Raw genomic sequence first — 16,691 nt, 5'->3', positions numbered from 1 at the left:
TCTGCTTGTAGGAGCTTGAAATTTCTGTCCCAAAAGCACAGAACACTTTAAGATCATCTTTCCTCTAACAAATACATAAGCTAATTGAGCCATTGTTGATTATCCATTGATAATTCCAAATTTCCAATGCATTGTACATCCATTAATAATTCAAATTTCCAATGCATTGCGAAAAAAAAATTGGCTACAAATATATTACAACATGACATATTACAACATTACAGGCTATGCTTGTAAACAATGGTACAAACACTGCATAATTATTATAGTGAAAATGGCTTCCTGTATACATCAAATCCTTCATTTGACGACAACTGTGGTTCCTGCAAGGAAAAGAAAAGGTTAATATACCAGAAATACTAATCTAAAATACTACCTCTGATTTTTTTAGTTGCAACTTTGGAATATTTTATATGTCACAAATAATACCCTAAAGTTGCAACTAAAAAAAATCGGAGGTAGTAACATAATTCCTCTAGCATAGGAATAAGGATAATACATTAAAGAATTTGAAAGAACAAATTACTATAATAAGCAATCAACTCTAGATCCAAAACAGGTCACATCAATGCAAATAGCGCAGGTATGATAATCAAGTGCAGATTAATAAAAGAATCTAGAGGCTCTAATATGAGTGCCAAAGTTCATATTTTAGAGCTCTGGATTGAATTGATGATGATGATAGGTGGCATAAACTGGATATTCTCATAATTTCTTAAGAGGCAGTATGATCAACATTACAGCTACAATGTGGTGACTCTAAACCACAAAATATGCATTGCTCACCTTCAATGATTGCAGAATGCAGATAACAGACCTAAGATTCACTTTAAATAAACTCAAGAAACAGCAATACTCGAGCAAATTTTGGAATTGAATAGGTTGCATTAAAAACAATCCTTAGTGTTGCACTGTTGCTGAGGGCATTTGAAAGAGCTAACAATACTATGTGATTTGCAATAAAAGGACAATATGAAAAATGCTAGATTTATCATTAGTTTTAATGCCTTCAATTGCAAAAATAAGACTGAGATCAAGGCAACAAGGCTTAGAAAATTATCAAGTGCCAAGGGAACAAAAAGGTGATGACTATGAATGGTTGGTGTCATCATGAATGAAAAGAGGAAGACAAGGAAAAACTTCAGAAGATAGAACTTTGTTTCCATGGCGTATTGGGATTACATCACGCCAATCCAAAGTTATACATGGAAAACCAATAAGAGCATTTTCTCATCGAATTGTAAAGTTGGAGACATGAATTCTGAATTCAGCAAAAAAATTGGTTCTAGTACTAACATGGTCTATTTAGCTTTTATTTATTTATTTTTATGGTTCAAAATTTTCTACAGTGACTCATATATACTATTTTAGTATATAAGCTTTGAGCTTGCCCCAGTTTCTCTTAGTGATAAACAAAAATTGTTTATCAGCGAGAGAAACTTGTTATTTCTGTATAAGCTTTGATGGTTAAATAAAATAGCAGAGCAAAGATCATTATTTCTGACATTGGAGACTAGGAGTCTAGGAGTATACTATTTTTTTGCAGTCACATCAATGGATGCATGCAACTTATGTTGTGGAAGACCATGATATTTCAACAAGAACTACATAAAAGGGCATGAGAATACCTACTCTTTGCAACAGAAGTAAAAATAGATCACTCTTAAGCCAATGAATCCTAATAGGCTGAATCTATAAGCACAAAGATAAGAATAAACAGTTTGTTCTTGCATGCTTACATGGGAAAAAAGAGAGCAAGAAGAGGAGCAAATATGTGAAAACAAGAATCTGAAAGTGGTAAATGCGATTATCATGTGTAATTTGACTGGTAACACACAACGACATGGTTCCAATTTCCTGCTTGATACCAACAATAGACATGTGATGAAATAATTGAGTTAAGGGTTATAATTATGCAGGAGATTTATGAGTGGTTTTCGGCTCAAATCTGTGGCCCAATCTGATTCCAAGAAGGGGAGGATGAATATGATGTGGTCACATTGAGACTATAAGTCTCTTGAACTGTTACATTTTGTGGCTAGCTAAGCTAATGTACCGTAGTTTTACTTAGGTTGGGAGGTAATATTGGATTGATTTGAGGTCCAAACACCAGACTATACTCGTTTGTGCATAATTTTTTAGGATCTTGTTTTTCTGACTTGCTTCGCTTATATTCAATAGTTTGAGAGGGAGTCGGACCTTAAATGGTGGTTTTTTTTTTTTTAATTTTATTATTTTTAAATAAAAATAGATCTAATTTAAGTTTACTTCCTTAATGTTCTTAGTATTCCTACAGTTCTATTTGTATATTGACAACAAGTTCATCAAAGCATAATAAAACTTCCATAGGAAGCAGGTTTGGCTTTTCTTTTCTTAAGTTTCATGAGTGGGCTGTTTTAACAATTTTTGCATTAGTGAAGGTATTGTAAGTTCCGTTTCTAGAATTATATATCACGGATTCACGGTAAGTATAACCTTTTACAAACTTGAAACCCAACCTAAATTGAAGGTGAGAACAGCCTAAATATTAGGGTAAACGAATTACTCATGTAAGAAAAGTCCTAATTGGAAAATATATTGTTTATGAACACGTTATGCTAGCAATCAAAAGGTAGTATGAGGAAGCAACACAGAGAAATACTACAATAGTAAGTGGATAATAGTTCGGAATTCCTTAAACAGTACATTTTTAATTTTATCTTTTTAATATTTGTGACAGTTTTATCTTGTAAAGAAAACTAGTACCTGTCTCAATCCAGCACCACTTCCTCCAGTCAAAAGCATGGTAAGAAGAGATGTAACAACACCACCTCCAGGTGAAGTATCAGTCTTGCGGATTGCATCTCGCATAGCATTAAGCATGATCCCATAGGTACTTGCATGTCCTCTCTCAATCGCCTGAATGAAACAGTAAGTCATAGCTCCAGTTGAAGTCACCTTTGATAATGCCTGCACACAGCACAACCAAAATTTAATAAGTCCAGTCAAAAACGTTACTTTCTCACCTCCTATATGCGGTATTATAACATTAGAAACTTTCAAATAGATTAATGTAAGCAAGCACAGGGAGATCATGATCAATGCTACTTACCGATGTATCAGCAGATGTTTGATCATCGTCACAGCCACTGAAGGAGAAAACCTCTCCACCACTAGTACCTTTCCATCTACCTGACCTAGGGCGATGGTCTTCCCACACATACTGCCCACTCCTGCCATAATTAACCTGTTAGATAAACTGCTCGTTTTGCATTGGTTATCATTTTAGATGTCATATTGTCATAACTCATAAAGCCCCATTACCTCATAAATACCACACTTTTTCGATGATTTTTTAAGAAAACCACCTATAATGTTACAGTTTACGACCTCCAATCTTTTGTATTGGATAATACTAAATATACCCCTTGCATTAAAATATCCAATATCTTAATGTCCAATTAAAATGGACAATTATAAGTGTCAAAAAAAAAAAAGGACAATTATAGTTGGTAAGAATACAATGGTATACAGTATACTTAAATGCAGTAATGGTAAATTACTGTAATGCTTTTCAAGTTGCGGGTGGATTCTCTAATAATCGAAACAAATGGATGGTAAAATGACTTAAAACTTTACAAGTGGATACCAAGAGCAGAAAGACTAACCCATTCATCCTGCAAAGAAATGGTAGGTCCAACATAGTGCCACTATGGCAAGCATCAATAATAGCATGGAGCTTAGCACCAGGAGGAAGAGGCTTAACAATTGTGTCATTAATCTCATCATCTACGATCATCCCTTTGGTAACAAAGTCCAGGGGACAGAGGGTCTCATCATAGACATCCACTTCATCTCCATTGTAGTTCCGCTGTTGTGAACCATGCCCGGAAAAGTGAAATACTAGTGAGTCACCTGCACGACATCCTGCTACAAGCCAAGCCATTGCCATTCTGATATTTTGCTTGGTAGGAACTCTGTACGGATCCCTCTCATCTTCTGCAAAGTAGCTTTCAAAAGGGGAATTAGATTGGAATTGTTAGCAGCCTTAGCATAAAATGACAGAATATTGATTTATCGTTGGGTAAATTATCCGATTTTTTAGCCTACTGCCTCTTAATCAGCCTTAGCTAATCTTGACTTCACTAGAGATTCTAAGAGAAATGAATTATAATACTACATTTGTTTCATGTGCAACAAAGGCCTTGACATGAACTCCAAGGCTTTTTTTTTGTGATTTTTAAATGGACGGAGAAAAACAGTGATGCATCAGCATTACGCATGTGATAAGGAGAGAGATAGAGAGAAATGACAACTTAAAAAATAACATTTGTTGCACATAATTTTGTGTTATGTGTTACTTGTGTAACAAGCGTTTTTAATAAATGTTACACATAGTATGAAACAGACTTAATATTAAGGGTTTGTTCACATTTACTGAACGGAGCTGAGCTGAATCGATTGGAGCTGAACTGAACTGATTGGAGCTAAACTGAATTGAACTGAAATTAAGTAGATGTGAACAGACCCTAACTTCAATGAGAGTACAAATCTAATGCCTTGATCTTAAAAAATCCCGAAATAACAAGTTAATGCCCTATTTATTCAGATAAGTTCTTAAACCGGCAAATCAGCCCTAAATAACAAACCTCTGTTGTTAATCTCTCGTAATCATATTCTAGAGATAGTTAACTGTGTACATTGTTGAGAAAGATCTTGACTGGGCAAACCCAATTTAATATCCTACAGTTTGATCAACTCACATTTCTATCACGTTACTAAAAAAGGAAGAAACTTTTTATTTTATTTCACCAAAAATCAGTTTTTGATTTCTTCCTTGAAAATTCTCAATTACAATAGCTACCCCACAATCAATCAAATCCGACAAATCAATGATCAAGTAAAAATACCCAAATGAAAGATCATACCCTAATTACACCCACAAAAAGAGCATTAAATCAACAAAAAAAAAAAACAAAAAATATACAAAATTACCAAAAATAGAAAACACCCAAAACAAAATTGCTATAAAAGAGAATAAATTGAGGGAAAAAGAGTGATACCAGTAAGCATAAGAATCTCAGTTTCAGGGAATTTAAACCGATTCATAAGCAAAAACTTCATACACTTAGCATCATTAATACAACCCTTAAGCTCATATCTTGAATTCCTGTATGTAATCCCAATAATCACCGCCTTCTTCCGCCCGGCAATAGACGGCGGCGTAAGAGCTCCGTGGTAGGAAGAAGGTGGCACAACAGGGGCGTGGTGCGGCGGAGGGTAGTAGGAATGTGGCGGGGGCAGACCGGGTGGGAGCGCGCGAGGATCATGGTGGATGCGAGTGATTGCGTGGCAAATGGCGCAGCGGATTGAATTAGCGCCGGGCGGGGGTTGGAGGGGTGTCTTGCAATTTGAGCAATCTACTAATAGAGGCATGTTTTGTGTTGTTTATTATTAGTTGATGGAATAATAATGTCGTGTTGGGCTTGTATGTGGTCAGACTCTCTCGTTTTTTTTTTTTAAACGATACGAGACCACGGGATTGGTGGTGGAATGGGGTTGGGAATTGTGGAGAGGAGGAGGAGAGGATGGAGAATTAGAGGAAGAAGGTGGTGGAGACTGGAGAGAGTCAACGGGAAAGAGGGAACAAAGTTTAGGAAGGTACGCATCTTATAGTTGATTTGGTTGGAATGTAATAATGTTTTGTTTTTTTTTGTAATAGTGTGTTTGGATTCTTTTGGGTGGGTGGGTGGATGGGTCAAAAATGCTAAATACGAGTATTATATGTGAGATTAGTCAACAATTAAAAATAAAAAATAAAGAAGGAATGCTTAGATACTCGGTTTGTGTCCTTTCCTCCATTTAAATATTGTAATTATTAATTTTAAATTTTTAATGTTTTAACACGTTTAGATTTTACGTTGTTATAAATTAGAATATATCTTGGATCAGCTAGCTCCCTTAGGACGATTAACACAGGAGTCTCGTTGCCTGTTCAGTGAATTAGGTCTAGGGGCAACGAGCCCTATTATGGGGGCTAGGTTTGTGCGTGGGAAATCTTCACAAAACTTATGATACCTATTATTTTATGTTTTTTTAGTTGACACACTTTGACTTTTGCCCTATTTACAAACAACACTTTCATTAACTTTCGTGATTTATAACTAGGATAAAAATAGTCATGTGAGATCTAGTTTAATTGTCTCAATGTAAATTTTATTTGTATCTACTTTATATAATTTTACAATGACAAATGAATTGTCTCAACTATAAAGAAGAAGACAATATATAGATTCAAAAAAACTTGCGTGGACCTGGTCGTTATTGTGGACCCAAGGTTTGCATACACGCAACTAACATCATATTGGACATAGTGACCCTTATTTTAAACATATTAAACCTTAATTTTAACATGGTAACCTTTATTAAAACTTCTATAACATTTAATATTATTGTGAACTTGAAGTATGACGTTATGACCCTAATTTTAACATAGTGACCTTTATTATTCATATTGGCCAGTATATAAATTATTTCATTAAAAAAAATTAACCTCTTATAGCTTATATATTACCAAAATGACTTTTATTTCAACATAGTGACTTTTATTATTATTATTATTATTAATAGGGCTGGCAAACAGGTCGGGTCGGGTTGGGTTCGGGTCGACCTGTTTAATAAACAGGTCAAGACCCCCCAACCTGAACCCGACCTGTTTACTTAAACAGGTCAGAATGGCGAACCTGAACCCGACCTGGTTTAAACGGGTTGACCTGATTTCAACCCGTTTGACCTGTTTTTTTTTTTTTAAAATAAAAACCCGATTATTCCTTACAATATAATGATAAAAAAAGTCGTATATTTCACTTTTTATTTTGCATAAAACTTTGCTGTATAAACCTATCAATTTAAGCATAATAAAAATACATTCAAGTAAAACTAACCATAGTTTACACATAATAATTTACTGTACAGTCCAAAATCAAAATCAATGTCTTAAGGAGGCAATATTCCCAACAAAATAAAAATTAGATCTTGGAAAACTTCATCAGGTTTGACTAGTTGGTCTTGCTACTGACTTTGAGGTGCGCTCTCAAATGGGCTTGGTGTATTGGCTTCATCATTCACCTTCATTATAAACAAAGAGCATAATACAAAATCCTGATCAACTTGCAAAATGCAAAAAATAATCTAATAAAAATGAAAAAACAAAGTAACAAATGCATGCATAGAAATATAAATGAAGAAAAAAAGCAACATAATCAGATTATTCACCAATTTATCCAAAACAAAGCATCATAAATCGAAAAAAAAAAACCCAAACACAGCCGAAACTTCTTTATTTTTCATATTATTCACCAAATTAGAAAGTCTCAATCAACATTTCTTAACAACACTAAAACAGATAATTGTAAATAGAATGAAATGCATGACTATATTACCGTAGTAGGCGAAAAATTTGAAGATAAACAAGTTTGAAGTTGCAATTTTGATAAACAAGCTAGATAGAGAAAGAAGAGAGAGGTGAGAGAATAAGATGGGAAAATAAAGATGAAAACGGCTGAACAAGTGGGAAAATGACTAGAAGAAAAAATAGGGTTTTCACTTTTTGGGTTTTTTTGTACTCTATAGGCTTTGACATAGGTTGGGCTTTGTCCAAATAAAAATACTAAGGCCTAATATCATTTTACTAATATAGGGTTATATGGGTTGGGTTCGGGTTGACCCGACCTGAAACCAACACAATTAGTTAAACGGGTTTAGGCGGGTTATTTTCGGGTCGGGATTGTCAACCTAAACCTGACCCATTTAGTTTCGGGTTGGGTTCAGGTCGACCCAATTACATAAACGGGTTGAAAACTTTGCTCATAACCCATTTATTTCGGGTTGGGTTCGGGTCGGGTTGTCGGGTCGGGTCAGTTTTTGCCAGCTCTTATTATTATTATAGTGACCTTTTTTTATTATTAATAAAACAACCATAGTTTCTTTAAAGTTAATGGTCCACAATAGATTAATATGAATCAGGTCTATTTAAAAATTCGAAATATAGGTTATGCTTTTCAATTTTTTGACCCAACTTTGACCTATTCCGCTTTTGTATTGTGAGAGTATTATATAACTCTCTTGGGGTTTAACATAACAACTATTATGCATGTAAATTTTACTTTCAGAGATTTTTTTTGTTTAAAAAAAAACACCACTCCCCTTATCTATTCGTGGATGTACAAACCTAAATCATCGTTAGTGAACCACATATTGTGTTATTCTTTGTTAGGTTCTTTAATTTTTTTGCATCTATTATTAACAAACACTAATATGGAGATTTTGGAAATAAATAAATTTATAAACAAAAGGGATTAGTTTATAGGAAATAATTCGAAGAAAGAAGGCTCTAAAATGGTCATACTAGTCGTTATATTGGCCCCGCAACTGGAAACTTGAACGGTAATCAAGGTAATAGGTGGTGACATATAATTTAATTTAAGTTTTTTATGGGTGGTATTTTAAAATAAAGTTTTTACATGATAGTAAAATCATAAAGTGATGTTTTAAGGGGTGATAAAACACCAAAATCGTAAAATGTAATGAATCCATAAAATTAGGATTTTTTTTAGTGGTTGTTTAAAATATGACTACCATAGCATTATAATGATAAACCAATATATTCAGTTTATTTTTTCACACTATAATATGAACACAATTAATCTTTTAATATGAATATATAACTTTAAAAAATTCTAATCCAACGTAAAAAAAAAAAAAGTTGAGAAATTATATAATAAAAATTCATGATTGCTAAACGCAACCTCTAGTTACTACTATACACCCCTCCTAAATACCATAAATACCCTTCTAAGCTAAAATCATCTTCACGACATTTCTGCCTGCTTTTCTTTCCACCTCCTTCCACACCTAATTTCCAGAATTTTATACCTTTGTTTATTTGAATTACTCACATAATCAATTAGCGAACAATATTCCGAGATCTAATGAATATGAACACGAATCGGATGAAGTTGGGTGACACACGAAATAGGCTCAATCATTTCATACAATTTGAACGAAATATTAAAAAGTGGTTTTTATTTTTATTTTTATTTTTTTTAAGGATGAAAAGTGATTTTATTGATTCTACACATAATAGATTCATATGATTCTTATCAAATTCGAAGAGGCTAATGTAAAAATCATTACCCATTGCAAATTCAATGTATTTTAAGTTAAATTAATGCACTCTTGTTATTAGAGATTACTTGAGAGGAAAAAAAAATATATAAAATGGTTATTTTCTCCCTACATCTTATAAATGAGTGGAATTGAGGCTGCGCTAAGTAAAGTCAGGTTGCGTTTAATAACATTAATGAAACTAAAAACACAAATTATTGGTTCGACAATTGTTTGTACGGCAATCTCGCACCTCACTCCTTTTTCTCTTCCCCTCTATTTCTCTCTCCTCTACTCTCCTCCTCTCTACTCTACTCCATTACTAAATCCTCTAAAATCACTACCATTACAATGATTATTTGACGAAAAATTATAATCTATTATAAAATAAGGGGAAAAGGGAGAAGATTAGAGAGAGATGTAGATGGTAATTGTATTGTCTATCCTTTGATTTGTCCATGCTATATATATATACATAATGTAAGTATGTAACCTTCATGGAAATTAAGATTCCATTTAAGCGGGGGTTACAATAGAGGTAATTACATATGGGGGTTACAATGGGTGGCATAATACTAGGGAGTTACAAATGATAATGAACATCCACATAGAATATATTTTGTAACACTCCCCCTGGATGGGCATTATCTAAAATATATTTAATGCGCATATATGCTGCCTCATTAAAAACCTTTCTAGGAAAAACCCAGTGGGAATAAAAAACCATGGATAAGGGAAAAAGAGTGCAGCGGGGCAATTACTCCCCCTCATTATTATATCACTGAAGATCTTTGAGACGACGCAATCCAATACGATAAACTAACTTTTTAAAGGTTGCGGTTGGAAGAGCCTTAGTGAATAGGTCTGCTAAATTCTCACTTGAACGAATCTGCAAAACATTTATATCTCCATTCTTCTGAAGATCATGAGTGAAGAAAAATTTGGGTAAGATGTGCTTTGTTCTGTCACCTTTGATGTATCCTTCCTTAAGTTGAGCAATACAAGCTGTATTATCCTCGTATAAAGTTGTCGGTGCCTCTTTCCCAGATGATAAACCACAAACTTCTTTTATATGTTGAACTACCGACCTTAACCATACACATTCACGACTAGCCTCGTGAATTGCTAAAATCTCAGAATGATTGGAAGACGTAGCTGCAATGGTTTGTTTCATAGAACGCCAAGAAATGGCAGTACCACCATATGTGAACACATATCCAGTTTGTGATCGACCATTATGAGGATCAGATAAATAACTTGCATCTGAAAAACCAATCAAATTTTCTTTGGACAACTTTGGGAAAAATAAACCCATATCCTTCGTACCTTGAAGATAACGAAGTAAATGTTTAATCCCATTCCAATGCCTCTGGGTTGGACATGAACTAAACCTTGCTAATAAATTAATTGAAAATGATATGTCGGGTCGTGTATGACTTGCAAGGTACATTAGTGCTCCAATTGCAGTAAGATATGGTACTTCAGGACCCAGAATTTCTTCATCATTTTCCCGAGGTCGGAATGGATCTTTCTCTACTTCAAGTGATCTTACAACCATAGGACTGCTCAATGGATGTGCTGTATCCATAGAAAATCTTTTAAGAACCTTTTCTATGTATGTTGATTGATGCACAAGGATTCCATTCTCTAGGTGCTCTATTTGTAACCCTAAGCAAAATTTTGTCTTTCCAAGATCTTTCATTTCGAATTCTTTCTTTAAATAATTGACAGTCACTGAAATCTCTTCAGGAGTTCCAATGATATTCAAATCATCAACATACACTGCAATTATAACAAATCCCGATCCAAATTTCTTTACAAAAATACATGGGCAGATAGGATCATTCTTATAACCTTCCTTTGACAAATACTCACTTAGACGGTTATACCACATACGCCCAGATTGTTTCAATCCATAAAGAGATTTGTTCAATTTAATACAGAAATGTTCTCGAGAACTAGATTTTGCTGCTTCTGGCAGCTTGAATCCTTCTGGGAGCTTCATGTAAATGTCATTATCCAGTGGGCCGTATAAATAAGCTGTGACTACATCCATCAAACGTAAGTCAAGTCCTTCTCTTATTGCCAGACTAATCAAAAATCTAAAAGTAGTTGCATCCACCACAGGAGAATATGTCTCCTCATAATCAATACCAGGTCTTTGTGAGAATCCTTGTGCAACTAAGCGTGCCTTATATCTTACAACTTCACCCTTTTCATTTCTCTTTCGCACAAAAACCCATTTATATCCCACTGGTTTTACACCTTCAGGTGTACGGACTACAGGTCCGAATACTTCTCTTTTTCCAAGAGATTTTAATTCTGATTCAATTGCTTCTTTCCATTTTGACCAATCATTTCTTTGTCTACATTCTTCAATGGTTTTTGGTTCATGATCCTCATTAGTATCCATAACATATAATGCTACATTGCATGCAAAAACATCATCGACGTCGATTTGATTTCGGTTCCATGTAATTCCAGACATGATATAATTTGTTGAAATTTCTTCATTATCTGGTACCTGAATTTCTTCTTGTATCATGTCTAAATTCTCTTCTGGAGATCCTTCGGAAATTGTTTCTTCAATTTGACCATCATCAATCAATGCTCCTTTTCTTTTCCGAGGATTCTTATCTTTGGAACCTATTGGTCTTCCACGTTTCTGACGTGTTTTAGACTCATTAGAAAATTTATTTTTGTCCTTCCGGGACATCTATTTTAAATGGAGCATTTACAGCTGGAATATGTGACTTGGTCACTCTTTTTGGGTCAACAAACGAGTCTGGCAATTGATTTGCTAAACTTTGTAAATGAATTATCTTTTGAACTTCCAGTTCACATTTTTTAGTTCGAGGATCAAGATAAGATAACGATAATTCATTCCATTTAATTTCTTTTTCCAGCTCTCTCTTTTCTCCCCCTAATGTTGGGAAAAGTGACTCGTTAAAATGACAATCTGCAAAACGAGCCGTAAATAAATCCCCTGTTGTAGGCTCAAGATATTTGATTATTGACGGGGATTCAAACCCAACATATATTCCCATCCTCCTTTGAGGACCCATCTTAGAGCGTTGTGGTGGAGCTATTGGAACATAAACCACACATCCAAAAATTCTTAGATGGGAAATATTTGGTTCCTGACCATAAACCAATTGTAATGGGGAGAACTTGTGATAACTTGTTGGTCTAATGCGAATTAGTGCTGCTGCATGTAATATAGCATGTCCCCAAGCAGAAATTGGGAGATTGGATTTCATAACCAATGGTCTAGCAATTAACTGAATACGTTTAATTAATGACTCTGCCAAACCGTTTTGTGTATGAACATGAGCTACAGGATGTTCAACATTTATCCTAATGGACATGCAATAATCATTGAAAGCTTGAGATGTAAATTCACCAGCATTATCAAGCCGAATAGTCTTAATGGGAGTATCTGGAAAATGTGCCCGTAACTTAATCAATTGGGCAAGTAATCTCGCAAACGTCAGGTTACGAGTTGATAACAAAGACACATGTGACCATCTAGTTGATGCATCAATTAAAACCATAAAATATCTAAATGGTCCACATGGGGGATGTATGGGCCCAAAAATATCTCCTTGTATACGTTCCAGAAAACTAATTGATTCAAAATTAATTTTAGCTGGTGATGGGCGAATTATCAACTTGCCTTCTGAGCAAGCAGCACATGAAAAATTATTATGAAGAATCTGTTGGCTCTTCAAAGAATGTCCACATGAATTCGTAATTATTTTTCGCATCATTATTGTACCGGGATGGCCTAACCGGTCATGCCAAACAACAAAATTATCAGTAAACTTTTGGTTTACTATAGCATGAGTTTAAATAGTATTGATTTTTGTGTAGTACAAACCACTGGAGAATGTAGGGAGTTTCTCCAAAACATGTTTTGTGCCTTGAGTTATATTTGTGATTTGAAGGAATTCGTTATTTTCTTCATTGATTGTCTCAATATGATAACCATTGTTGCGAATATCCTTAAAACTTAATAAATTTCTTTGAGACAATGGGGAGTATAAAGCATCAATTATTTTAATTTCAGTTCCCCAAGGCAGTTTTATAGTGGCTCTTCCGGAGCCCTCAATGATATTTGTACTACCCGATATGGTACTCACATTAATCCTTTTCATCATCAAATTAGAGAAATATTTTTTATTTCTAAGTATTGTATGAGTAGTTGCACTGTCAGCAAGACATAATTCTTCACCATTCATAGCAAACTGAACTTGAGTAATATCCATGTTCTTCATGAAATAAAATATATGTCAAAATGTTAAGCATGAAAATAAAGATGATAAATAAATAAATCAATAAAAACACCCAAATAGTTCATAAATTCATAAAGCAAAAGTCCTTATTACAACCATAGAAATTAAAATAAGTAAATAACTAGATAAAGTCTAATACTTAAAGTTGACACAAAATAATATAAATTTAATTATTCCCTTCCGGGGCATTGAAGAAATCACCAACTTCTAAATGAGTTGTACTGCCAAAATCAAAATTATTCCCTTCCGGGGAAGTAAGGAAATCAGCAACATCAAAATGATTTGCATTGCCAAAATCAAAATTACCTTCACCATCTTCAAGAACAAGGTTTGCCTCCACTTTCTTTCCTTTCTTCAATGATTCTTGATAAAGTTCAACAAGATGCTTTGGAGTTCTACAAACCCGAGACCAATGGCCTTTTCCTCCACAACGGTAACATATATTGGTCTCACTTTTCTCTTTATCATCCCTACGTTCCCACTTCTGGTGGGAATGTGAATTTGGGTAATGACCTCCACGACCTCTACCATATCCACTAAAACCACGCCCACGACCGCGACCACGCCATTGGCCACGACTGTGACCACGACCTCTACCTCGACCACTACTGTTGGAATGGTCTCTGTTTTTAGTTTCTTTCCCGTTATGGGTTGTCACATTCGCTTCAGGGAATGGAGTAGAGCCAGTAGGACGTGATTCATGATTTTTCATTAACAGCTCGTTATTTTGCTCAGCCACAAGAAGACAAGATATTAATTCAGAATATTTTTTAAAACCTTTTTCTCTATATTGTGTCTGCAGGACAATATTATTTGCATGGAAAGTGGAGTATGTCTTTTCAAGCATTTCTGAATCAGTAATATTTTCTCCACATAATTGCAACTTAGAAGTGATTTTAAACATAGCTGAGTTATATTCACTAACATATTTTAAATCTTGCAATCTCAAATTCAACCAATCATAACGAGCTCTAGGTAGTATCACCGTTTTTGGTGGTCATACCTTTCCTTTAGATTACTCCAAAGGATTTGTGGGTCTTTCACAGTTAAATATTCATTTTTGAGTCCTTCATGGAGGTGATGGCGAAGGAATATCATGGCCTTTGCCTTATCTTGGAGTGTTGCTTTATTACCCTCCTTAATGGTTTCACCAAGGCCTTTAGCATCTAGGTGTATTTCAGCATCTAACACCCATGATAAATAGTTCTTTCTAGTGATATCAAGGGCCACGAATTCAAGTTTGGCAAGGTTTGACATTTTCACTATATAAAATAATATTCAAAATTAGAGCTTATAAAAAAAAAGAAAATTGTTAAAAATATTTTACTGATGGTAAGATATTTATCAGTGAAGGGATGAAGATAGGAAGTAAGTAGTAGAATGGTAGGAAAACTCTTTTCTTGTTTTTTCAACTTAAGTTCACAATACGTGAACTTTCATTTCTATAGCCAAAATAATTGAATACAATAATATACATTATTGTACTTTATACAAATTATTGTACTTAGTAAAGTCTTCATTGACTTTAATTACCACATGTGAAGTTCAATTCAATCATGTTTCTCAACACTCCCCCTTTGAACGTTCACATGGAATGGGGTACAAGTTGCCTCATTAAAAACCTTGCTAGGTAAAACCCTTATGGGGTAAATACCATAGCTAGGGAAAAAGAGTACAACGATATAGTATTATATGCTTTGGTATACTGCCTCGTTAAAAACCTTGTCAGGAAAAACCCGGTGGGATAAAAACCTGATCGAAGGGAAAAAGAGTGCAGTACATATAATACTCCCCCTGATCTCAGCATAGTTCACGAAGATGTCGCATTCCGATTTTGTGAACTAACTGTTCAAATTTCTTCGAAGGAAGTGATTTGGTGAAAAGGTCGGCAAGATTTTCACAAGACTGAATTTGCTGGATATTTATTTCCTTGTCCTTTTGCAGATCATGTGTGAAGAACAGTTTCGGGGCAATATGTTTCGTTTTATCTCCCTTAATATATCCTTCAGTTACTTGAGCGATACATGCTGTATTGTCTTCAAAGATGATGGTTGGGTCTTCTGTTATTGTGTTCATTCCACACTCCTTTTGGATATTACTGGTCATCGACCTCAGCCACACACATTCCCGTCCTGCTTCATAGAGGGCTATCAACTCTGCATGATTTGATGATGTCGCGGTCAATGTCTGCTTTGTTGATTTCCATGATATTGCAGTGCCGCCATAAGTGAACACATATCCATTTTGTGACTTGGCATTTTGAGGATCTGATAAGTATCCAGCGTCTGCATACCCAATGAGAGCAGCATCTTGTTTTGGTTGGTAATATAAACCAAGGTCTTGTGTCCCTCGTAGGTACCGGAGTAAGTGTCGAACTCCCTTCCAATGCCTATATGTTGGTGCATTGCTGTGCCTGGCTAACAAATTCACAGAGAAAGCTATGTCGGGTCTAGTATTGTTAGCTAAGTACATTAAGGCTCCAATTGCACTTAAGTATGGTACTTCTGGACCCAAAATCTCTTCATTTTCTTCTCGGGGTCTAAATAGATCATTTTTCATATTCAAAGAACGAACAACCATTGGGAAGTTGGTTGGGGTTGCTTTGTCCATGAAGAAACGTTTCAAAACTCTTTCTGTATAGTTTGATTGATGGACAAAAATGCCATGACTCAAGTGCTCAATTTGTAGTCCAAGGCAAAATTTAGTTTTCCCAAGGTCTTTCATCTCAAATTCTTTCATCAAGTATTTTGCAGTTTTCTCGAGTTCATTTGGGGTTCCGATGATATTTAAATCATCAACATAAACTGCAATGATAGCGAATCCTGATTGTGATCGCTTTATGAAAACACAGGGACTAACTTGGTTGTTTTTGAATCCTTCTCTCATAAGGTATTCACTCAGACGGTTGTACCACATCCTTCCAGATTGTTTCAATCCATAAAGTGACCTTTTTAGTTTTATGGAAAGCAGTTGTCTAGGCTTGTGGTTTTCTGGTAGTTTTAGTCCTTCGGGGACTTTCATGTAAATGTCCGTATCGAGTGACCCATACAAATACGCAGTCACTACATCCATTAATCGCATTGCAGTCCTTTTGTGACTGTAAAATTTACCAGAAATCTTAATGTAGTTGCATCAACCACTGGAGAATATATTTCTTCATAATCAATCCCTGGAATTTGAGAAAATCCTTGGGCTACAAGTCTTGCTTTGTATCTAACTATTTCATTTTTCTCATTACGTTTTCTCACAAAT

The 16,691-nt window shown here is 34.8% G+C and overlaps 2 protein-coding genes and 1 long non-coding RNA gene across 3 annotated transcripts; all 3 read right to left on the bottom strand.

Annotated features, from left to right (window-relative positions):
- Positions 1-65: 65 nt before the first annotated feature.
- On the bottom strand, positions 66-5,866 carry LOC110710790 (metacaspase-1-like). Its single transcript, XM_021889131.1, has 5 exons — positions 5,043-5,866; positions 3,648-3,978; positions 3,092-3,212; positions 2,746-2,949; positions 66-323 (listed from the first exon to the last, which is right to left on the bottom strand). Exons 1-5 carry the CDS (start codon positions 5,413-5,415, stop codon positions 264-266), a joined length of 1,089 nt encoding a protein of 362 aa, XP_021744823.1. The 5' UTR covers positions 5,416-5,866; the 3' UTR covers positions 66-263.
- Positions 5,867-6,913: 1,047 nt separating this feature from the next.
- LOC110710730 lies at positions 6,914-7,523 on the bottom strand. The gene is made up of 2 exons (XR_002509197.1): positions 7,422-7,523; positions 6,914-7,107 (listed from the first exon to the last, which is right to left on the bottom strand). It is a non-coding gene; the product is annotated as an uncharacterized LOC110710730 (long non-coding RNA).
- Positions 7,524-12,992: 5,469 nt separating this feature from the next.
- LOC110710805 lies at positions 12,993-14,696 on the bottom strand. The gene is made up of 3 exons (XM_021889147.1): positions 14,443-14,696; positions 13,774-14,359; positions 12,993-13,415 (listed from the first exon to the last, which is right to left on the bottom strand). Exons 1-3 carry the CDS (start codon positions 14,694-14,696, stop codon positions 12,993-12,995), a joined length of 1,263 nt encoding a protein of 420 aa, XP_021744839.1.
- Between the last annotated feature and the right edge of the window lie 1,995 nt (positions 14,697-16,691).

Source organism: Chenopodium quinoa, unplaced genomic scaffold, assembly GCF_001683475.1.
Source record: "Chenopodium quinoa cultivar QQ74 unplaced genomic scaffold, ASM168347v1, whole genome shotgun sequence".
Taxonomy (NCBI): domain Eukaryota; kingdom Viridiplantae; phylum Streptophyta; class Magnoliopsida; order Caryophyllales; family Amaranthaceae; genus Chenopodium; species Chenopodium quinoa.
Note: the sequence above shows the minus strand (reverse complement) of the source record. Positions and strands in the feature narration are given on the sequence as shown.